Source organism: Zosterops lateralis, assembly GCF_965231275.1.
Source record: "Zosterops lateralis genome assembly, chromosome: 7".
Taxonomy (NCBI): Eukaryota; Metazoa; Chordata; class Aves; order Passeriformes; family Zosteropidae; genus Zosterops; species Zosterops lateralis.
The window spans coordinates 31393141-31417647 of NC_139767.1; the positions used below are offsets into that span (position 1 = coordinate 31393141).

Here is a 24507-nt window from a genome sequence, read left to right on the forward strand (position 1 = left end):
ACACAGAAACTGAAATGGCTGAGGAAAGTGACAACATTGCAAAAGGAGTGACACGGATGGATTTGTTTCCAGTTATGCAAAAGGAACAGGAGTTCTGTATCCTGCTGGGATTTTTAAGTGCATACTGGAAATTCAATCTACTGACTGAACTCATTAGCTGACAAAAATATCAGCTCCTCTTCTCCACACAACCACTGAACTTCCCTTGCTGTTGACAGGGATTTGGAAACAAACAGAAAATAATTGCAGCGTCTTTGAAGAAATAAAGATGCAGGACAAATTGCGTCAGGAAAAAAAAAAAACAACAAACAAAAAAACAAACCCCAAAAACAACCTGCTTGAAGTTTAGCAGTACAAAAACAACAGAGCGAATTTAAGCAGCAGAAGAGTGGTCATCACATGTGCCTTGGGCACCACGGCAGAGTTCCCCCTCCTCTTGGGCCGGGGTCCATTGCAGAGGGGAGTGTTGCAGCAGCTGATGCAGACGGAGTTGACCTTGCCAGGGGAGCAGAAGGACTGGTAGCCGGCGGAGGCGATCAGACACGCTGCCGAGGAGGCACAGGACTTGCGGTACATGATCCCTGTGGCACAGAAACAGGGGTTACACTTCACAGCAGGATCCATGCTCAAACACAGCTGCAAACCCCAGTTTACATGCCCAAAGCATTGCTGGTGCTTAGGGCAGACACCTCAGGACCAGAACCCTGCGCTGCAGGAGCGCCACGGTCGCTCTGCTCGGGATTTCCCCATAGTTCGATTCTGGTTGGAACCAAAAAAATATTACAGACTTAATTTGCATAATGTATATCAAATGATGCATTTTATAACTGGAATTCTTCATCTTTCAGAATAAACTGTTTGAATAGCTATAACTCAAATGCAATTAGTGAGAAAATTAGTTTTGTTTCTATTGCTGAACATGTCTGAGTTAAGGTGCCTATGTAATTACAGCTTTCTGTGCTCTTAATTTGTCTTTTGAGAATTTTTTTTCCTTTTCTGGTTTCTTTGCCACACACAGACAAGTAACCAAGAGAAAAAAGAGGATGATTATCAGCAAAACTTTCATCCTCCTCCCTCCCCTTTTAATTTTTTTTTGAAGAAGAACTAGAAGTACTTTTCCAGGTAATCTCAGTTCTTGCTTGTCTTTGAAGTTTAATACCCTCAATAACAAAAATTTCCATTTCTATAGAAGTGTCTTTCTTGAGTTGAAAGTCTTCTCTTTTTTAATGTAATTTCAGGTAATTTTAATTAATAAGCTAATTTATAATTTCTCAGATTGTTTTTAACTGAAAAAAGTACATCCTGATGCCTGTATTTTTTAGCTGGTTTTTTAATATGGTTTATAAAAGCTTTAAAACACACAGTTGTATTTTCTTCTGTCACACTGGAAAATGGTTATGGCACTTCCCCACCTCATTACTCCAAAATCTTCCTGCAAGTGATACAGTAGAAATTGTGTCTTAGAAAAACATGCCCATAATAGAAATAGATAATGGAGGCTTGCCTGCTTGTAGTTACAAAAAGAGGTAGGGATATTTCTAAGGATGATAAAATCACTATTCCTTTTGAATATGGGATTTTCAAAAAGCTTTAATTTTTTTCCTCCTGAAAAGCAAGGGAACAGGATTCCTTTGGAAAATGGTGCCTTGGTATCCTGTGGCATGGTCCCAAAATGTCTTTAAATGCAGTGATTGAGACTTTTTTTGGAGGGAGCAAAGTGGGAATATGACCCGCAGGTACTGGATGTACAGTGCCTGCAGATACCTGTTCATTCCCCAGGGACTTAATAACCACTACAGCACCTCCCTGGTCCAGGAGAAACCTCTGTAATTTGGCATCAGCCACTGCACCTCTGAGAGCTGCGAGTAGCAGCAGAACACCCTTTGTTTGGGCTGTGCTCAGAAAGAAGGATTTCCTGTCTTCAGAGACTTTTAATTAAAGCAATTCTTTTATACTGTCACAACACTGCCATCCCAACAATGCAGGGCTTTCCTTGTTTTGTGTTCTCCCTCTGCAAATCTCAACTCTGAAACATGTTTTCAGGCTATCTATCTCGTTAAACTTATGAAGAGAAGCCCTCAAGTGAGTGTTAAATCTTCCCCTGTCTCCAGTGAGCTTCGATCAATCAACACAGCAGGTAGAGCCTTTTCTCAAGCAGGAAGAGGAGCTGTGGGCTGTTCTCCCTTTAACAGCAAAAGCACACAGATCAAGCAATGCAATCTTTATTACTACAGTTTGCAAAAAGAAGGGAGTTCTGTCTCTGCTGACAAGCAACTGCTGTCAAGGAGCCTCAGTGCTGCTGCTACTGATCAGCTTTACAATACCAAAGTCTCAGTTGATGTTCCCCAAAAAGACCTGGTGCTTTGTCCATGTTCCTCCTGCAGTCCTCCCAGAACAGAGGCAGACATGACCCTTCCCATGGCTACAATAAATGGTTTTTTCCTTCCCCTTCCCTCTTGAGAAAAGACTCCTGTAATTCAATTAAACCAGGCACAATGACTGCTCTCTATTCCCTAATCTCACATCTCCCCATCAGATTATTTTCCTGAGCAACAAACACCCACCAAACTCAGCCATTCCTCAGGGTTCTATATGAACAGCAGTGAATTTGACTTTCCCCTCAAAGACCAAGCCTGTAAAAAAGACTTTTGACCCTGGCAGATTTCCTATTCCCATCATTTTATAGATCACTCTCTTCCTGCCATTTCCTTTTCACAGGTTTCCTGCAAAGCTCTATTCACACTTAAACTAGTGATTTATTAATTTGGGTCCCTGCAATATCACACTTTGCACTTCTCCCATAGATTAGGAGACTAGAATTGTTCACTGTTGTGAACAATTAGAAGATGCCCTCTGAGGCATGGTTTTCACCAGGCAACTCCAGGATACCTCTCCTGCAAAAAAATCAAAGTCCTGCAGCTTAACTCCACGTGTTTACAACAGATCTGCTCTCCAGAATCAATCCCACAGAACAATCCTGAGCTCCTTTACAGTATTCCTGCACAGACTGAAATTTGACTACTCAAAGTTTCACGAACAGATGGACCATGTTCACACCCAAATAGGGAGAATAATCTGACTAGTAGCAAAATCCCCTTGTAACGCTTCTCCAGTGGCTCTTCAGTAAATGCCTTACAATAGGAAATTTCACACCCAAAAGATTGTTTATTCCCTTTTCTAGTAATCAAAATTTTAGAAAGATTTTTTACATAAGAAACTCAGCATTTCCATCAGGATTTCAACAGCTCTTTTGCTAACAACATGCCCTTCACATCCAAGATTTTTTTTCCTCTAAGTACTGATAGATTCTCTTGATCTCACAAACCAGCTGCTATCACACTAAGTGCTTTTGACAAAGCATCAGGTATGAAGCAAGCTTGATCAGCATAGAAAGGCTGTGCTCTCTCCCTGGTTCTGCAGTATCTTGACAGGAAGACACAATGCAAACAGGCACACAAGTTGGTGGGAAAAGAGGGAATAACATTTTTAAAACACTTGTGCTGTGACTTCACTTACTCTTAAACCTTCTTCTTATCATAATTCTGGTAGAAAATACATTAGTACAACTGACTTCCATGATCTGATGGCAGGGACACCATCTCCTCACTCCAGCAAACAGGTTTAATGGGCCCCAGTAACTTCAGCTCACCCCCTGAGTTCAGCCAGGACAGCATAACCTCCTGTCTGGGTTATATCCAGAGGTCTCTCCTCAAATTCCTCCTTTGCAGCTTTGCTGAGCCAGTTCCAAAACGATCCCCAAGATCTCCCTGAATCATTTGCCACCAGCAGGCTGAACTGCAGACAGTTCTTCAAAATGGTTATCTGCCTCATAAGACTCATACCACAGACATAACTGCTAATTACTGGGTATTCTTGCCTGAGCAATCAGCTTGATGCATTCATTAACATATCACCCAGAAAAATAATTGCAAACCTTTCTGGAAGCTTTACTTCTACCTCAGATTGTTCTGAGTCACTGGCTAAAGAAGGAGAATTCACTTTTTACACTCTGCTTTTACTGGGATTGGGTCACTCCCAGCTACCCACCCTCAACAATTGACACTAGTGATCAATTAGTGTATTTATGACTATTCAATTAGTATATTTATTACCCAATTACTTGATGGATGAACACAGAGTAATTTGTCCTTTTTCAGCGATTCAGCAGACCCTCAACAACAGCTTAGGTACTATAAGAATGTTTTACTTTGAAGGACCTACTGCTAAAACAGATTTTCCTGATTTAGTTTAAAAATCTGAAACAGACTTTCTTTTATTTTGGCTTTAAGGTTTGTGGGAGGCAAATTGAGAACTTTCAAGAAAAGAGGGGAGTACAGAGAACCAGAACAGCTGTGTGATAATGTGCTAATATCCCCCACTCTCTCCTGTCACACATACCTACAATAGCAATGTTTGTTTTCAGGGATTTTTTTAAAGCAGATTTGGGCTTAAATTTGGCATTGAAAGTTTATTTCCAGACTAAGCAACTTGCCCGTGATTACACTCCTCTCTGCCTCACAAGTCATCACATATTTAGACAGTGTCAAGGCCCAAACTACTATTTCTGCTTTATTCCTTGCAATGAAGGGATATGTCTAAATCTTAAGGCTTTTCTATAGTTCCTGCTTGCAATATTTATTTTCTCAGCTGGATCCAGTCTAGTCCTGTGCATCTGCACCCTGGCATTGTTTTGGCCACATGCAGGTGCATTCAGTCTTGATTGCAACAAACAATTCAAGCAATAATTTATTCAAATCCAAAAGTGAGTATTCTTTCCCCTACCCTGTCTGCACAGCCCAGTGCATTTCTCCCGAATAACAGCTTAACTTGTTACTAGGACAACCAAAAAAGGTGACATCACACCTACTTCTCTGGCTGTGTTTATGCAGAAGGCACCAGGAGATCCAAGGTTTGTCTCTTACTGATTGAAAAGGATCTTATTAGACACCTCTGATTCGACACCTTCTGTCGTAGGAGGTGCAGACAAAAAAGATGCTGTGTAAGCATGACTCTCCAACTTTTAAGAGCAACCACAATCTAAGCACTGTGCAACTTCACTTTGCACCTGTACTCTCAGGAGTGTCCTTCAGCAAAATGCACAGAGGCTCTCTGAAGCCAAAACAGGCTACCAGGGTATCACCTCTGAGATCAGTGACCTGGTTTCCAAAAAAAGTCACCTTCCCACTCCTGTGGCCCAGCTGCTCTGAAACTGTTTTCTGCAATGGCACAGCTCAGCAGGAAACCACAGCCATGTCCTTCACCCCAAGACCTCATGGCCACAAAACCCTCCTCCCTAAGTTTGCCTCAGTCAAGTGGACAGTGTCACTTTGCCCAACGCTGAGCTTTCCAAGCCAGATGTTCTCTGATCTTTTGGGCTGAGACTGACACTCCACGTTTTTAAAGAAAGCTTTTTCTACACCATTGTGTATATAAGTGCCAATTCCACAGGCACTTATGAAGTCAGTCTTGTGCAGCTCCTTCCACAAACAGTGCTTTAGCAAAATCCCCTGCACGAGCTCTGAGCAAACCTGCCACATAAACCTTGTGGAGCTCAGAAAGAAGTCTGTGTCCAACTGGGGCCCAGCACTGAGGCATCCTTGAGCCTTTTCAAGACTGCACCAGGTGCTGGAAGCAAAAAAAAAAAAAAAAAAAAGAGCTGAAGGAAAGTTTTGTACCTTAAAGTAAGTAGCTGAGAAAGCCAGCAGGTAGATCGAGTGTTACACTTAAAATTTTCACAGACCCTCCACTCAACTCTTTTAAGATTGGGTGTTTAAATCTTGCCCATCTCTTCTCAGCAGAAGGTGGGAAATTGGCCAACAGTGGATAATTCAGAGTGCAGCACACAGAACTCAGGAGAAGTCCTCCCAAAGGTGTCCTGGCTCTTGCATTGGCACAAATTGCACAGGATCTGTTTGGGTGCTTTGGGTGCTCTCTTAACATCATTGCTCATAAAGACAAGTTGAGGACTGTGCTTAGGTACCAATATTCCTTTATTTTAATATCCTGCAGAGTTCCAACTGTCTTATTTCACCAAAACTTTCAAGTTGCTGCTCTTGGTGAATCTGCAAAATTTCCCTCTCATTGTGCATAGACTTGATGTGTGCTCTGCCTAGCCACACTTGTTTTCATTCATATATTTCATTCTTTATTTTTTGTCCTGAACTGTCACTAGCTTACTCTTCACTCAAGCAAAATTCAGCACCCGGTTGGACTAAAAAAAGCTCTTTTCTCATGTCTGCCAAGCAATAAAATGAGAATTTATACCAGTGCAAGAATAACACGTAAACATGCAAACATCACTTTCTAAGGAACATAAAACATAAATGCATTTCTGCATTTTATTGAATCAGTAATGCTCAAAAAAATTGGGTTCAGACTATACACAAATAGGTTTGCAAATTATATTTTTTAATTTCCGTATTAGGTTTTACACCCATCTTTTTATGGCTTCAGTGGTTTTGCTATGATAATAATTGGTTTCTCAGCTAGTACCTGTTCACATACATCAAACAGTGACAGACTCCAGAGGTCCTATTGTGAATTGCTGTTTTCTAGAGAGTGATTATAAATATTTTATCTAATAAGGTCCTAAATATCACAGAAGGTGACTGAATATTGAAGAGCAATCATTCTTCCGATGTTGTGCTTCCCCAAACAATTGCACTTTTAGTCGGATAATGTTTTTAGTGGCTTAAAGTAGGAATTAAGCTTCCTCAACACACAGCCTTTCAGCTATGGCTGTAAATTCATTGCTATGAAAAACCCTCCCCAAAACCTCAAACAATTTAAGCAAGTGTAAAATATAATCATATCCAACCCTGTCTTGTAACTATTTCACTTCACACTAACTCTTCTTATCCTTGTGAACTCCAGAGAGAAAGCTGATGAGACAAATGGTTTAAATAATTTGTACCTTGCCAGAATTTTTTTCACAAAATTTTCTAATCACCTTGTAAACAGCTACTTAAATACTGTGAGCCACCATGATCCGTGTTTTCCAGACCAAAAAAACCCCCAAGGCACTAAATGTATGTGACTTGAAATCCATTGCAAAGCTATGCACACACTTCCTGATTTTTAATCTTGTGTTTTAGGACTGCAGCTATTTCATCCTGGTCCTCCCTTTGATGCATTCTATAGATGAGATAAAAGCACATCCATGCCTTTAGGTTCTTACAGAGTATATAATTCTATTAAAAATAAAACAAACCCAAGCCACTCTGCTCACCCCCCCCTCAAAATAAAAATAAAACACCCTCCACCAAACCCCACCTGGTTCACTTGGCATATTGTCATCATGGTTTTGTATGAAAACCTAATTTCATCACAAATCCTCCATACATTTGGCACTTTTAAAAAGTTGCACGTTTCTTCAGAAGCTAACAGGAAGCTTTTGACAATGAAAGCCTGGCCTCCTCACTCTCCTTCTGACCCTGACATGACACCTTGCAGAAATTAAGTCAGCTCAGGAGAAAACTGGACAATTGTCGACTGGCAGAGGACAAGGGTTTAGATTACCCTGATATCTTTTTGTAAGTTGTGCCTTCTAATTCTGGTGCTGGAAATGTGACTCAAAACGGTGTTGTTAACAACAAATCCATCACAAAAAACTCTTTGTCACTGCTTGCAAAGCTGAAGAATGGCATTAAAATGCTTAAAAATGCATAGGCTGGAAAAGTGAAGTACAAGTGCTAATGGTGCTGTTATCAAATCTTTTTTTTAAGCCACAGGAGGCTACAAATGAGAGGTCAAAGCTCAGCTTTCACCTGCATATCTAGTAATTATTTTTGTTTCCTACTGTTCTTATTTGTTTCTCTGCCCACTAACGTGGACTTACAGTCAAGCACAACACAATCTTCCCAACAGATCTGGCTCACAGCCTTCCACCCTCTCCTCTTACCTGATACAGAGGTATCAAGATCTAAATATCCTTTGCCATCAAGACCTAAATATACTTGATCTTGTAGAAGCAGAGGTGAACTTGAACTCAATTTTCAGAATTCTATATGAGCATTTTTCTTGACAATTCTTATGTGCTGAGACAAAGGGAAGCCACAGCCCTTTTGCCTTTACAAATGCTAAAATTCTACACCCTTGCAAAAAGTCACATAAGTAATTTTACAGGTGAATAGTCTTGCTACATCCCTAACTAATGTCCTTACCAATTTCACTGGAATGGCTCAGATGTTGGCACTTCCATGCCAGAACTTTGGAAACTCATTCTGCTCTTAAATCTTCAGCTATTTTCACGCTCAGGGTTTTACAGCCTGTCCAGCTTAAGAGTAGGATTTTCCTGGGTTTTAGATGGCTTTTTCCAGATTCAAAGACTTACTGGTAAGTTGGTAAAATGCAGTTTTGTCAAGTTTTCCAAAAAAAACAGGCTATGATGGAAAAACGGAAGTGAGAACAGTTTGGAGCAATTAAAGCTTGCTTGTGTGCCAATGTTTTGATAAGGTCACTGGGAGCTAAGACGAGTGACAGGGTCAGGCTTCAAGAAGGTTTGGAAACACAAACTCATTTGTGTGTGAAATGCAATAGGAAACTCTTAGAGGAGGTTTAAGAGACATGAGGCTGTGGGCACTGTATCATCACAAAATTCATTTGTATATCTTTCATACTAGCCCGAGAAATAAAATAACATAAAAAGCTATTGTCCATGTCCTGTGAAAAATGAAATTCGCTGGACCACATACCCCATCTTCCTTAAAATAATGCAGCCTTCATCACTTCTGCACTTGGATCTTTGTCATGACTTTCAAGTCATAAACTGCTTGAACTGTTAACTTCACTGCTGCTTTTCTTTATTGAAAGGCAGTCAGAACAGCAACTGCTGCACACTCTCATAATTTCTCCTTAGCTGACACACTCAGGTCAGTTCATCCCATAAGCAGCTGGAAGTTTTCTGAGAAACCCAAAGATTGGAAAAAATTTACAAGTAAGGAAATGGCTTTGACATTTGAGAAAAAGTGTTTCTGAATGGTAATGTATCCACGGATCCAGGTTTTCAGCATACAGGGCAATTAACAACATCCATTGCAAGTCTTTTATTCAATATCAAAAGTGAACTGCATTTCCAATAATGATGTTATGTCTTCATTTCATTTGGGACCTGGTAGCACAATATGTGATTTTATAGGTACAAACTGTCCCATGCAAAAATTTTATTTGTCTTTTAAAATTGTCAATATTTATTATATAGTGCTTTGCTTTCATTAAAAAGCAAACAACAACAAAAAAACCACAAAAACAAAACAAAAAAAAACAAAAAAAAACAAAAAAAAAAAAAAAAAAAAAAAAAAAAAAAAAACAACCCCAACTCCAACAAATTCTGTTGAGTTATGTTGATATCCTTTGACCAAAAAAGTGTAGAGGAAAAAAAAAAATAAAAATCCACCACCAGTTTAGTGGATGTTTCTTACTGTTTCTGAATGGATACTGGGGATGCAACAACTTCCTATAAAGCTTTAATGCCTGCAGTAATTCTGGCAACATTAAACTTTGTTTGCTGTTCTAATCACTTTGTCAATAAAAGTACACCAGAGCATAATTTTCCCTTGATATAAATATGCAATTAATATCAGTACTAATGGATTCTATACACAAACACAGAAAAAAAGTTTGTGGTTCTGTAATCCTTGACTGGCACACATGAGCAACTCAATCATGGCAAAACCAAGGAATAATCACAGGTAAAGAATTTACCACAGCCCAACTCATCCTACAGCACAACCACTGATCAAACAAATGATGGGAAAACCAATACTGGAAAGAGTTCCAAGAAATAGATAAAGTTCTAAATCAACACTGAGATGCTGATCTTGCTCATGGTGTTTCCATGCACTACTTTTAAGTATACAATCACAGCAATTGCTATAACTACACTGCAGAGTTATAGACTAATTAAATACATAAAAAGGACCATTGTAAACCAACCTACCAAACAAAATTTCTTATTGCAGATTAATACAATAACTGGATTGTTTCCCAATTTGCTTGCAAAAAGAAAAAAAATCCTTGATATTTTAAAGTATTGGCATTGCTACTGTGGATCATTTTGTTTTTCCTTGCAAAAGTTAGTAAAAGTATGTTCACAACTACATTAGAACAGACGGTGTACTGCTTAAAACATGCACGTGGGCAGGTTTACTTGGAGAGAGCTACAAGAAAATGAGACTGGCTACCTCTCTGGTCTGACTGTCTCATCCTTCCTGCTTTATCCCTCTCTGATGTATTCACATTGCAAGTTTCATTTTGCCTCAAGTAGGTTTTAGATCAGCCTTCATGCTCAGATAACTCTTCCCCTCAGTAAAAGGCAAGACTATCATTACCAGTATGTTTTCTGTGATATATATATCAGCATATACACATTATATACCCATCTATAAATCACCAAGATGTTTCACTTGATCCCAATATACACAATATACAGTGAGATTTCTTTGTTGCTACATATATTCTAAAAATGAAGGAGCACTGACATTTCTAATTTAAAAGTCCATAGACTGGAAAGAGAGAGGCAGGGAATCCACCACGGGTATTTCCACAAAGTATCTGCAAGTAGAATTATGGTAAGAACTTTGATCCTTTGTCAAACATTGAATTTACACAGTTTTCAAACACCTGATTATACAGTTGAAAAATGCACTAGAAACTTATCCTTTACATTAATTTGCATGGGATAAAAAATTTCTTGGTAGTCTTGAGTGTCACTTTCCATTCTCATCACTCCTCCCTCTAAAAGAAGGCTTCTTCCTTGTTTTTTTTTGGTTTTTTGTGGTGTTTTTTTTTTTTTTTTTTTTTTGAGATTTCATTAAAAAATTAATTTGTAAGGTTCTTTATCACAGGGAAAATACTGTCTTGTCCTGTATCTCCCACTGGAACAGCATGCTAACAATCATTAAACTTCTGGCAAAATTTTTAAATACAACTCAGCCTTAAGACACAAAAATATTTTACCATTTTCTGCTCAATTCTCAATTCACTTTAAGTTGTCCAAAGGAGCAAATGTCTACCTGATACAACAAACAGCTGAGATCAGATGCTTGATGATTTAATTCAAAATAAAAGTCACTAACACCTGCTTTCTTAGCTGCTCACATCAGAGGCTGCCACAGGAACAGGCACTTTTTGAGCCCTGGGTTAGGAACATGCCTGAGCTGCTGTTATTTCTCACCTGGAGCTGAGAAAATGTTCTGAGAGAACCCAGTGACATCTGAAGCACTGATTTTAGAGAAACTGAGGACGAGTTGTTTAACTGTGATGAGGCATAAGGAACTTTTTGCAAGATAAAGGGGAAGAACAGCACAGGGATGTAATTTGCCATCCTGTGGAGTTTAACCCAGGAACGAGGCTGAGCCACGGAGCTGCCATGGCACAACTCCCTGAACACCAACAAACACCCATGGAAAAGAGTCCCTGGCCTCATGCTGGGGCACTGCACTGCAGGCACAACACAAAACCTGAGCTAGAAACCCCCTGGGAGCAAATCACACTGAGTGATGCCTCCTGCAGAGGAAGGGTGGCTCCCTCAGTGGGATGGGGACCACTCACATCACGGGCTTCGCCTCAAAATGCCGCGCTTAACTTCACAATGAGGCTTGAGAGAACTTGCAGCACTTTGCTCACTAGCACAGCTATGTTTTATTAATGACAAAAATGGGTTAATCTGCAAAAATTGCACTCCTTTGGCTGTATTTAGTCAAGAGGAAAAAACTCTAATTATGAGATTGGGCTGTCAAATAAATGCAAATTTGCATCTTTCATATTCTGGGTTAAAAGCTCAAACTCAAGTCTATTATAAATTAAAATCAATACTTGAAACGTTTCAGCTTTCAGTAATAAGCAACAACCAAAAGAATCAGGTTATGAAATATACTGGTAGAAGTAGAATGAATTATTAAATAAAACTTGGGAGAGTAAGGCATTTATATTGCACACATTTAAATATCAATTAGGAATAAAACCAATAAAGGATGATGAACTGAATCATCTCTGTTTTACAACCAACCCTCTCTAAAATTGACTGAGGGTAACAGAAACTAAGCCTGCAATGTAAATTTCATTCAATTTGAAATAGGTTAAAATTCTAATTTATTAACTGGCTGAAATTTGCAATCTCTAAATTTAAAATTAATAAGAAATGCATTTATAGAAGTCAATGTAATAGAACAGTGTCACCTGCTATGCACAGCATGCTAGTAGCCTCCTAAAGGAAAAATCCAACAGTCTGCTCAGAAAAAAACATAAAATTGCACAGAAAAAACCCACCAAGAAGTTTAAGAGCTGCTTATTTACTGTATTGCAAACCATTTCCTCACAGGAGTAATGGCAAGTTATGCATCAATGAAAAGAGTTCAAATCTGACTTTTTTTTATCTGTGTCTACTACCACATCTAGGGCCCTCCAAATCACCACAACATCCTTTCTAACCTCATGAAAAGTACTACAGAAGCTGTGGTGTGGAGATAGCAAAGCCTTCAAGCAGTCATTTAGGAAATACTCAAGATTTTAGAAGTACCTTGCAAGCTGTAACTATCTCACATCCTCACCACCTTTTTCAAGTAAACTTGAAATAAAATACTCCAGTAAAAAAATAACTTAAGAGGGATTAATCTTGCTTCAAACAGCTTAAAACCAGGTTTTTTTTTCCCTACACTGGACAGGTTTTAAGTATTTCCCAGCAGTAGTCACTGTGGATGATGTGGATGGTGTTACCCAGGAATGTCAGCAGTTCAGCTACTTTTGATGCGTAACAACAATTATTATTATTTATCCAGGACTGATTACACAGTGACCTGAAATTACCAGCACAGTGGGGCCAGCTGATTGACCAGCACTTGGAAGAGGAGTTTGCCAAGCCCAAGCACCCTTGCTGCTGCTCAGGATGGATGACTGCACATGTTTGCTGGGTACAGAGGCATCCTGCTGGAGGACTTGCTGGGAAAGGACAGGCTACGGCTTGATCTGCATTAACAGCAAAACACCAAAGCTGGGAGACGGGCAGTCCCAGAGATCAGCATCCCCTTAAATCAGGGTTCTGAAGCCCCAAGGTGCCCTCTGCTCCCCAGGCCTGGCACAGGCTGGGGCTGCCCTTGTCCATTCCAGTGCCTGACACTCTCTCAGCTGCCTGAGCAGCTCCATGAGCTCCAGCTCCCTTCCTGCCTCCCACCCTGCCCAGAGTCCCCAGCAGAGTTCCTGTTTTCTGCTCACACAGAAAGCTACAGAGCAGCACAGTGCTGTAAGACCTGACAGTTCTCTCTAAATCTCAAATGCCTTCCACGATGCTGAACAAAACCCAGCCATTTATAACACAGCTCAAGAGACAATAGAGGCAAGGTGCAGAATCACAGCTGATTTCCTTCTGGACACATTCCTGTCCTAATCTGTTAACTTCATTATTAATTGCAGTAAGGGGGAAAAAATCTTAAAAACTGGTATGACAAATCCATTTGTGCTCTTCTCTTCCCCCTCTAAATTCCCCCCCAGCCCTTTTCTTAAAAAACTCTTTCTCCCTTTTGCTTGGTGGTTTCTTTAATGGATGAAAACAAAGTTCACTACACTTTCCTTCCCTTAAGATGAACCTTCAGAGTATATAAATTGCTTGAGTAAATAAAAGAAAGGAGGGAATTACTAATTTAATGCTCTCCTATCTCTTGGGGGAAAAGCCCATGTAATTAACTGTAATGAGATTAAACTAACTTGTTGTTATTAATTTCCCAATGCTGGGAAACTATATCAGAGACCCATAAGGCTGTGCATTAACCAGCTTTATCAACATTTGGCTTGCATCCTTCAGTTTTTACACCAGTTTTAAAGGAAAACGTTTAACTTCATCGAGTTGCAAAGCCACTCAGAAGTATAAGACATTGAATCCAGTCCCTTCAGGTAGGGACATGAGATTTCCCTGCAGCTGAACACCATGAATGGGTGGAGCCAAAAGCAACAAATGCTACCTAAACCAGACAAACAGAAGAATAAATATTAAATTCTTACCAAAACTTTTCTCCATCACTTCTTTCTGACACATATCTTGAACGTTCACTGTACAGTTCACGATGAACTCCGGAGAGGAGCAGTCATTATTTAGCTGGAACTCCTCACACTGGTAGCACTGTATCTGCAAACCCCAACCTGGAACAGACAGAGATTTGTTCAAAATCACAGAACGCTTTCTTTGGGAAAGGACCTTACAGATCATCTCACTCCAAGCCATGGGTAGGAACCACCTGCTCAACCGGCTTGCTCAAAGCCCCATCTAACCTGCCCTTAAAGAAATAACAGCAATAGTATTAAAAAACCAAACACTGAAGAAAACCAAACAACCAACACGTGCCAGAAATCTTCCTTATCTTTCCCTCTTCGCATTTGGCTGTTCCAAGATGCTCAGCCAAAGTATCTCTCTGACAAATACAAAGTATTTGTATTTGCGGGCTGTGCTGATGCTCCTTTCCGGGGGCGCGGGGCGGCCGCTCCGGCGATGGAGACGCGGCCGCCAGGAGGCGACGGGCACCGGTACCAGCCCCGACACCGGTACCGACACCGGTACAGCCCCGGCACAGCCCCGCAGCGCTGCCCATCGCCCGCCCGGGGCTGAAAGCCGCCCGCTCCCTGCAGAGAGCAAACCCGGCTCACAGACCCGCTCCGGCTCTTATCTGAGCCGACGGGTTTACTCAGCTACTAATTAATTACAAATGATTTAATTACTATTTTGCCATGCACAATTAAAGCGGCGGAGCGTCCCTCGCCAGGCGCTTTTATCATGCAAACGAGGCGCTCCGTGGGGTTCACCAGCGGCTTTCCCGAGCCCCTCCCGGGACCCCCGGCCCGTGTTCGCCCTCCGCTGGGAGCGCCGCTGGCACAGACCCCCTGCCCGCCGAGGAGCGGGGCATCCGCGGAGAGGCAGCGGATGCTGCGCCTCGCCCCGCGGGCGGCCAGCGCTGGGGACACCGCCGGGGGCTCGGCAGGACGGGGGCTCCGCCGCCCCGCTCCTTTCAGCGCCCGGCAGCAGCAGCTCCGTCGAGGGGCTGCGAGGGGATGGAGGCTCCCAGCGCCGGGCTGGCCGCGGAGCCCTTACCTGGCGCCAGGCACAATCCCCAGAAAGTTGCAGCGAGGAGGAAGAGCCGCATCCTCCCGGAGCCGCGGCCGCCGGGCTGGCGTGCAGTCGCGAAGGGGCATCAGAAGCAGAGATGCAGCGGAGGCGCCGCGCTCTTGTGCCGCTTCCCCGCCGCCCCCGCTGCCTCCGGAGCGGCGCCCCGGGAGAGGCGGCGGAGCCCGCCCTGCCCAGCCCCGCGCCGCGCTCCAGCCTCGCCGGAGTTGAGCGCTGAGACTGGAAGAAACTGTAGGAGAAGCGAGAGCTGGGGGGCGGCTCCCCCCTCCCCCAGCACCATGTGATGCCGGCGGAGCGGAGCGGAGCGGGGCGGGGATCCCCCACAGCCGCCCCGCACCTCGCCGGGCGCGCCCGCCTCGGGGACGCGCCAACTTCAGCGAGGGCGGGGAGCCCCCGCACCGCCCGCTCCGGCTCCGGCTCCGCGACCCCTCTGCCCGCCGGGGATGCTCATCCCATCCCATCCCCGCCCTCCTCCCTCCTCGGCTCGGGCACGGAGCCCGCCCCGGCCCCGCCGTGTCCCCGCCCGCCCGCCCGACCCACAGGTGGCAGCCGGAGCGCGTCGGTGGCCGGGCCCCGCTCTGAGGCGTCCCTCGCCTCCCACAGACACCCCGCAGCACCCACAGCCCCGGGAGGGACCGAGGGGAGGCGCGGCCCCGCCATTCCCTCCTCCCGGCCCCCGAAAAGGGAATTCGAGCGGAACAGAACGGAGCAGGGGAACGCGCGGTGTGTACGTGCCGAAGCAGCGGGCAGAGCCTGCCTGCCTCCTCCGCGGGGACACGGCGGGATGGGGCGGGATGAGGCGGCGGGGAGCCCTCGAGGGCCGGGCAGGGCAGGGCCCGCCCGAGGGGAGGGAAGGGCAGGGCAGCCCCGGGTGCTGCGCTCAGCATCCTCCCTGTGGGACCGTCTCTGTTGCTGGTCCCCTCCTCTCCGGATAACCAAGCTGTTTCCCAGCCATCGTTTCGCAGCTCTGCTCCAAGGAAGAGTTAATGAAGGCAAATTCGCTGTTTACCAGCGCCGTGTCACGATTCTCCGAAGGCCGGTGGGTACCCCCGATCCCAGCCCTGCACCCCCAAGCTGTCACAGCATCCCCTTCCCAAAACCGCGCCCCCCCCAGCAGGCACCGGTAGGCAAGAGAAGTTTTATTTACGAAAGATGTTTCAATGAAAATTTCTTAAAAGTTGAAAAAGACGATGCGAGTTTTACGGCAGAAATGACTTAAAATATAACAAATTGCACAAAATATTAACACTGGTGGTACAATATTTCGAAGAGTAACAAGCATGTGCTAAAGAAACTGTAGAGTCTAGAAATACCCCAAATATATCTAGTTTACAATCGCTGTACAAAAAGCAGTTATAAATACTTCACATCTAGAAAAAATACACAGAACCTTTGAAATAGACTCTCCCTTACATATAAACAACCTCTGTAGAAAAAAAAACAAAAAACACCCAATACAGGCCAATCCCCCCACTTCAAGATATGTTTAAACTAGTACTGGTTAGCACCAACATCTTAGTGTGTCACAAACAGGAGTTGTTTTGTTTTTTTAAAAAATAATTTTAGTGTTCAGAATCTACTTAAGACCAGAGACTAGAAAAGAAAACACAGTATGGTACATTCAAAATTTGATGGGAAATGAGAGGAGGTGGAAGTTGAAAACCCATGTTGCAGACAGAAGTACAGGGGGGTTTATGTAGTTCTCATTCCTACAAGACTCCTGTTTGTGTCAGCAGTGAATTGCTTTGACCCTGATCTTTCAAACAGTTATGTGCATGATTGATGAAGCCAATGCCAGCAGTATCAGGCCTTTTAATCTATTCATTTTCTTGCCATGTCAAAAGTCAAAACCCTTTTGAAATAAGACACCTGTTGCGAAGTTATAACTGAAATGCATCTTTCCCTAGAATACCTGTGTGGAATTGCACTAAAAGGAAAATATAAAATATGTTTTCTAAAAGGGAGTCCATGAGAGTTTATTAAAGATAATCTGGCAGGCTCAAGTTTATGGTAATGCAGTGTTTCTACATACAGTTTTAAGACTAGGACAATTATAACTCTTTTTTAAAAAAATCTACCAGCTTTTCTTGTTAATATTAACACCAATTTCTTTAAGTTAGTAATCTGCCATTACAGGAGCATAGCACCAATTCAATATTTATTGCTGTCGTGTATCCCTACAAATATATTTTCCCAAGGTATTTACAACTGTACAAATATTCACAAAAGTGCAAAATTAAGACTGTTTGTTGTGTTGGGTGTGCTGAGTCCCACGCAGCACCGTGACACTGCCCTGCCTTATTGCTGTGTGCTGGGAGGCCACAACACCCTGGGGTGAGCACAGGAGCTCCAGGGGGAGTTTTCAAACACAGTCTCCTCTCCCTCCTCACTCCACGCTCACCTTCAGCCCCATGCCAGGCTGCAGCCTGCTGGGAATTGTCCCTAAACGTCATTGGAGCCTTGGCTGGCACAAGAGGAGAAACTGTCGTACAGGGAGTCGCTCAAGGATTCCAAATTGTCCACGTCCTGCCGACCCGAGCTGGTCAAGGATGCTGCTTCTTTCTTTCCATTTTCTTCCTTCTGTCCTTCAACCTTGTTCAGACAGTTCTTCTCTTTTTCCAATAAAAGTACATTATTGCTGTTAAATTTATTGAGAGACTCCAGGGAAATTTTAGATCCTCTGTTCTGGGAATCTTCTTTTGTTTCTTCGGTTTGCTTCGTTTTCTGCAAAAGTGAGGGAAATATTAAAAGCATATTCCTTAAAAAGTTATCCTATTGTACACCATTAATTACCGTCTTTCCAAAGTTCACAGGGTGGGAGGAAATAGATTGTTAGATGCTTAAATAACTGTTATGGTTAAATAGAACATTACTGCCCATTTTGGGATAAATCATAACTTGAATGATTCTGCTGAGGCAAATAGGACTCCATCTATGTAACACTCAAGTGCTATTAATGCCCTAAGTAGCAGACCCTGGTTATGCACAGGTTAAACATCTCCAGCATCCTCACAGTAATTTGGATCTTCTCCTGCATGAATACTTTGGGGGGTATGTTTAAATAGGTATTTGTTTAAGCAGAGTTTAAAAAGAAAAAAAAAGTGCAGAGGAGAAAACAGCATTTTCCATAAATTAAGGATGCAAATGAAAACTTGCTAGGGAATAGCCTCACATTTTGCATATATAAGCCTATTGATTTCCACAAACCCAAACCCTCTCTAATAGACAAGAAAGCAACAAGACAGGAAATTACAGTGAACTGGGCCCATCCCCACAGACCAGAATCAATCAGATATTGGCCAGGCCTTCTCAGAGAAGTGGTGTAATTCTGTGGGAACACTGGACAATGTATTAGCACATTATATTAAAAACACACAGTAGGATTGTACCAGAGTAGTTTTATCCCTTTGTCAGCTACTGGTATTTTCAATCAGAGATCTGACCAAGGAATCATTAGGGAACTGTGTAGGGAGCAGCTCAATAAAAATGACCTGCTGTTTATATACAGAGTGTTTCAAAATCCGAGTAAGTAACTCTGCTTACAGATCATATTACCAGAGAAATATGGGACAGCATTCAGCATTTCACAATCAACATTCAATAACCTCCTGGGCAGATAAGACTCAAACATTCTGAAATATGCCATCAGAGTGCAAAGCCATTCCTCATTTTTGGTAGTGCCATCAGATGGCAAGGACAGAATCAGTAAATTACTGCAAATCCAAGGCATCAATATTTTTGTTTAGCTAGAAAATGAGATGGCATTTTAAGCACACTGAAGGTATGGCTTGGGCAGGTGTGTGGATGCTGTGGGTCATTACATGTGCAGTTGTAAAGGGTCCTTAGAATTTTCTGAAGAATTCAAGCTTTAAGTCAGTCAAATGTTGTGCACCCTGTGCTGTTTCTCCTTGGAAATCTTTGGCAAGAGGAAGACAAATTGTTACAGTTTGATTGCTTGTTTTGATAGCCAGTTAGATAAAAATTGAAATGCCAGTCCAATGATTGTTTTTGCTCTGATCTTGTCACATTTCATAAGATGACAATGCATGGATTTAGATTACTATTTTTGGAAAATGTTTCAAACAAACTTAAGCAAAGCAACAGGAGATCCTGAAGTCTTAGCAAATGAACATTTTCTGTTTGGTGCGTTAATTAATCTTGAGTCTAAAAGGTTTTAGGGAACGTTGTGTTGGATTCTAATTTTAGATGACAGTTAAAACTAAGGTCTTCAATATCTATAATTAAAATGTTTTCTGAGATAGAGGAATATAACCCTTGGAAATGGGAATGAACACAAATTTAGGACCCTATAATAGAAAATTTTCACAATTTCACCTTAGAATGTTCTTCCCTTTGCCCTTATTCGAAATACTGAAAAAGCTGTTTCACTTCTCTGTAGGCCAGATGAGAAAATTCTCAGCCATGGCATCAATAACACACATTAACTCTTTTTGCTTTTCAGAGTGCTAAGCCTAAAACACTTTATTATATGACAAACTAAATGATGTTTCTTTGTCTTTAATTTCCCCACTTCACAGCCTTCCTTTAGATAAATTGAATGTGACTAGTTAGCACAGACTCGGGACTGCAGGACTCAATACTGGAGATAGTAAGGCCTACGATAAAACTCTTATTGATTCAAATGGAGCCAATTTGAACTCCTGGGCAGGAGGAGCACAGACACCTGGAGAATCTGCAGGACAGAGCAGTCTGGGTGAAGCATCACAATCAAAGGAGGATTTTGGCAATCCTACTGAAGGATGGATTTACACCTCAGGACAGACCAGACTCAATTCATTGGTATATTCTGCATATATGCAGTATCAATAATTTTTTATACCCTCCAAGCACAAGCTAGGCTAAAATCCTACTTTAATCACATCCTAGATTCTAATTTATAGAGTACATTAGAGAAACTTCAGGGAATAAAAGTACTCTACAAATTTTAAGCTAAAACATTGAATCATGAAGTTGAAGCGAACTGAAGCCCATCAGAGCAACCTGTTGGCAAAAGATCCTGGGTAGTGAACAGCACACCTAAAATACATCAGAGCTTAAAGGGAAAACTAATTCTAACAGTGGTAGCAAAATTTATTGCCAAAACAAGAAACAGAAATAAGTTATGGGTATTTTTGGGACATAGAGTTGTCCTTTTTAGGTGTCCTAGTGCCTAGCTACATCCTTCTGCAAAAACCCCTGAAACTTCCTTTCTTTAACCCTGAAACTTCTTTCTTTAATAGAAGAAAGTTCATAAGCAAACCCAAAACTTTAACCAGAGATATTAATGTTAGAATTTGCACAATCAACAGATCATTTTCTCTGGCAATAACACAATTATTCCTAGAGCTGAAAAGTCACTGGTCATTTTTTAACCTTGGTTTGTGTCAGAACAGAAATGTCAACCCACGTTAAGAATTTTTTCTCTAGTTACTATAGATACAATTTGTAAAAAATTACCAAAGAGTATTTATTTAGATTCATGCTTAAATAAGTTTCTTATTATTCACAGCAGTCTCAAAAGCTGCTAGATGAAACAAAAGGCAAAAGCAAAGCAACTATTGTTAGAATTTGATGGATAAATTGTGTGTATGTGGTTACACAGTATCTTTGGGTTTTTTTGTGTAGATTTGCTATTGACTGCAGCAGAGTCACAGCTCTAACAAAGAACAAGGGTTAGCCCAAAGACGTTAGCATTGTTTATTTTAAAGTAATTAGTTCATTAATGCATCTGAGAGCTGCATTAATGTGTCTCAGCAGCTGCTTCTGCAGAGTGGAACGTGAGGCAGGTGTGTTCTACACCCAGGAGAAGTGGTGAGATTTGGTAAGAAGTGTAGAGAGCACCTAACCCCCAAGTCATGGCTTCCAGTCAGCTCTCTCCAGTCAGATCACTCTGTCAGGAGGGGCTTTCTGCCCAGTGAACAGGGGACTTTGTCACCACAGCAAAGAAAAAGACTCCATGATTTTGCTCAGTGCTGCTACAAGAGCTAAGATGGGACTATTTTCTTGCTCTTACACAGGATCCTTCTCAGTAGTAATGGTTGAAACCGTTCCTTAAAGTGCCTTAAAGTGTTGACTTTGCTGCTTATTATTCTGATCTATTCTGGGAACCAGGTGAGTGCTGCATTTGCCATGGACTTTGTATATTTTCCTAAGTATCAATTAAGGGAAAAGACAAAAACACGTAGTCAGAGATTTTGGTCTACAAGAGACACATAACAGGAAAAAAAGGCTCAACTGGCAGACAGGAACTGTAGTTTTCACAGTGCCCCTGTAAGAGCTCTGGCCCATCACCCTAAAGCAGATCAGTGGTTAAGCTTGTTTTACTTATCCTATTTTTGTATGGAAAATCTGCCCCATTATGGCCTTAGGGTACAAGGGAGCATTTGTTGTCTACTCCATTGTACAGATGAAGAGATTCCCACAGCTGGAGTTTCTTACCTGCCCAGTGTGGGGTGCCTTGCACCACCTGAGAACAGTGACCAGTTGTCAGAAGAGGAGAAACTCTCCCCGACATACACAGGCATTCATCACGAGCCACATCACTTTTAAATAAACCCATGAGTCATGAATCAGAATAATGTTTCCTTGCTGGCAACATCCTAAAGGGAATAACTAAAACCCATTAATGATGTAATAAAATCTGGCATGTCACTTCAAGCACAGCAAATTAGGAAAACAAAACTAGCCTGCAGTTACACTGATACATTATAAATAGGTGTTATTTCTACATTAATACATCAAATTAGGTTTTCTACAAACTGTAAAAATGAGAGGTTACATGTGGGCAGAATGGCTTTTCGGAGCTGTGTGATCAAGGACCAGGAAGAACTGCAGCCCTTCTGAATGGCACAAAGATTCCTCAGGTGTTGTGGGAAGGAGGAGCAGGGAAGGAGGGGCTGGTTCACAAAGGACCCCACACTCGTGTGCAGGAAGGAAAGCAGCAGCAAAGCCATTTCTTCAGTGTGGTAACACACACAAGCTCTGATTATCTGGAGATCAGGCTATGCTTCTAAGTCCTGCCAGAGCCCAGAAATAGCAGTGAACCATTCTGCAGGATAAATGTATTTTCCAGCTGTCTAAGTTTAGTTAACCAGCACTTTAAAGAGCTCAGAATCAGTTACAAAAAGAAATAAAATGAACTTTATTTATGTCTCTCATGCATTGGGCAATTTAGTTTTTAGATTAACACAAAAGTAAGAAGGGCCTCGCTTCAAGTGAAGTATAACTGCAGAACACTATTGGGTAAAAACAACAAAATTGCTATGAGAATTAAACATAGATCAACAAAATCAATACTTAATTGTATAACTCAAGGTCTTTCATTTCAGATCTGATCTCTAATAGAAGATACAAAGTATGTTCCTTTTTGTTTTTTTTTTAGTTATTGCTCCTAACTTTATTTTGAGGAAAAACAATTTTCTAGATTTTTACATTTTAAAAACTGCTTGATACTTTCTCTGCATATGCTCAGGGTAAACTTGATCCCAGGAGCATCTACTTATTTTAAATTCACAGTTCCTCCAATTTAGATATCCTCTAACTCCTGTAACTGCTTTCTATTTACAACACCATGGGTCTAAGTGGGATATGCTGTTGCAGCAGTACACAGGCTGCTCATACATAACCTGTTTAGTGGGACAATTTTAAATATGTTCACAGCTTCTTGCAGAGCAGGTGCAAGGAGATACAGGGCAGTTTTCTGACCAGAGGTGTGCTGGTCTCACCAGTACAATTCTCCCTGAATTCTCTGGTGTCATACAGCTGTTTGCAGTAGAAAGTGTCCCGTGAAAAGGGTTGGGTAGTGGCTGTCTGTCCTGCAGCCAGGACAGAATGCCATGCAGGCTCTCTGTGCAAAGTGAACTACCTCCAGATCTCATTGAACATCAGGTGAACAAGTAATACTCTGCAGTGAAAATAGTTGTACAGCCACATCCAGCAAACTACAAAAGGTGAAAGCTGTAACTGCGTGACCTCTGCTGCATTACAGCTCAGCTATAAATGGGATGTTTGAACTTCTTTCTCTTTAAAGCATAACTTTAAATAATAAGATAAGCCTTGCTCTCCACTGTACATTGTCAGAAGCTTTCATCTATTTTCTGGACTGACAGTAAAATAATTTCTGAAATAATTTTTCTTTTTTCTACTTGAACAGAAATCCCCAAATTATTTTTCTGTAGCAGATAATGACATTCTCAGAGGCACACCATCAGATTTCCATAATAAACCATAAGTGGCAGCTTCTTTTGTGGGAAAAAATGCATTGCTAGGAAACATTTTTAAGTTGATTAGTCTGTTCAGCACTTGATAGGAAAACCAGATATACATGGTATGCATCATCATCCCCTGATGGCATTATGGGTAATGTAACAATGACAATGTATTTAAAGTTTACCTCCTGTATTTCACAGTATAAAAGTCTACAAGTATATTTTAGTACCACAAGGAAAGCATTTCTCATGGTCCTGAACTGTAAGTGAATTACCTTAGAGGAGAACCAGCTGATTAGCTGTGTACAGTTCATAGCTGCAGGTCTGGACAAAACAGAACTGCCTAATGAACAGGTGGCTGAGGAGCTGAGACTTTGCTGTCTACAGCTTGAATTCTTGTGTGGTTTAGGAGATAAAAGAATTTTGTTTAGTGCATTGGGCCTTATGCTTTCAAAAGCATAATTTTCATAAAATGATGAGATGACTCAGTACATTCAGCATTCTAATGCCAAGATTACCATCCTCATACATGAATATTTCCTTGACATGACAAGACTGTTTGACCTGATTAGGTTTATACCAACCCTCTTTGAACTTCTGCATAATTTAATAAACCAGGATGTTGAGGTCTGAATTTTCAGACCTTTTGCCTTCTGTTCAGGTAAAAGTCAATGGCACAAACTGAATGTTTTGTCATAGTGCCACAGAATGGCCACTGGCAGCATCAACTCTGCATGGACAAAAAAGGAATTATTTAAAAAGGAATAAGAAAATACAATTCTAAGTGGCAATACCTTGGAAAATGATAACAGTGCTGGTGCTCAGCCAAGTGTGTTGAGGCGAAGCATTAAAAAGAAAAGCAATTAAACACCAGTAGTTTCTCCAGAAGGCAAAGCACAGCCTCACTCTGTTCACATTGGCAGAATCACCAATTTTGCTTCTCACAGAGGGAATCTACCCACTAAAAGCAATGCCTAGTGCAATCAGAAGCTCACCACAAGGCATTAAGGAAGAAATATCCATGGTGAGAAAGGAAGCTGTTACTCAGTTTTTAGAACCTGATGGACTGAAAATGAACAAGAGATGTATAGGATTCACTTAACTTCTCAGAGATCTTTTTAGCTTTACTTGTAAAGGGAGTTAAATAGCAGAAATTTTCTGATTTTCTACTGATTGAAAAAAAAAATGGCAGTG

General features: G+C 41.6%; 2 protein-coding genes across 7 annotated transcripts in view; both read right to left on the reverse strand.

Moving 5' to 3' along the window:
- Positions 1-327: 327 nt before the first annotated feature.
- Positions 328-15125, reverse strand: LYPD1 (LY6/PLAUR domain containing 1; the record flags this gene model as incomplete). Its single annotated transcript, XM_083865503.1, has 3 exons — positions 328-581; positions 13993-14130; positions 15074-15125. The coding sequence occupies 3 exons, from the start codon at positions 15123-15125 to the stop codon at positions 346-348; spliced, it is 426 nt and encodes a 141-aa protein (XP_083721629.1). The 3' UTR covers positions 328-345.
- A 1114-nt stretch (positions 15126-16239) lies between these two features.
- Positions 16240-24507, reverse strand: part of NCKAP5 (NCK associated protein 5) — a 417071-nt gene continuing 408803 nt past the window's right edge. For all 6 annotated transcript variants that reach the window (XM_083865018.1, XM_083865017.1, XM_083865019.1 and 3 more), the window contains one exon: positions 16240-17830. In XM_083865018.1, the coding sequence (XP_083721144.1) occupies positions 17549-17830 (282 nt within the window). In that variant the 3' untranslated portion in view covers positions 16240-17548. The remainder of the gene's footprint in view (positions 17831-24507) is intronic.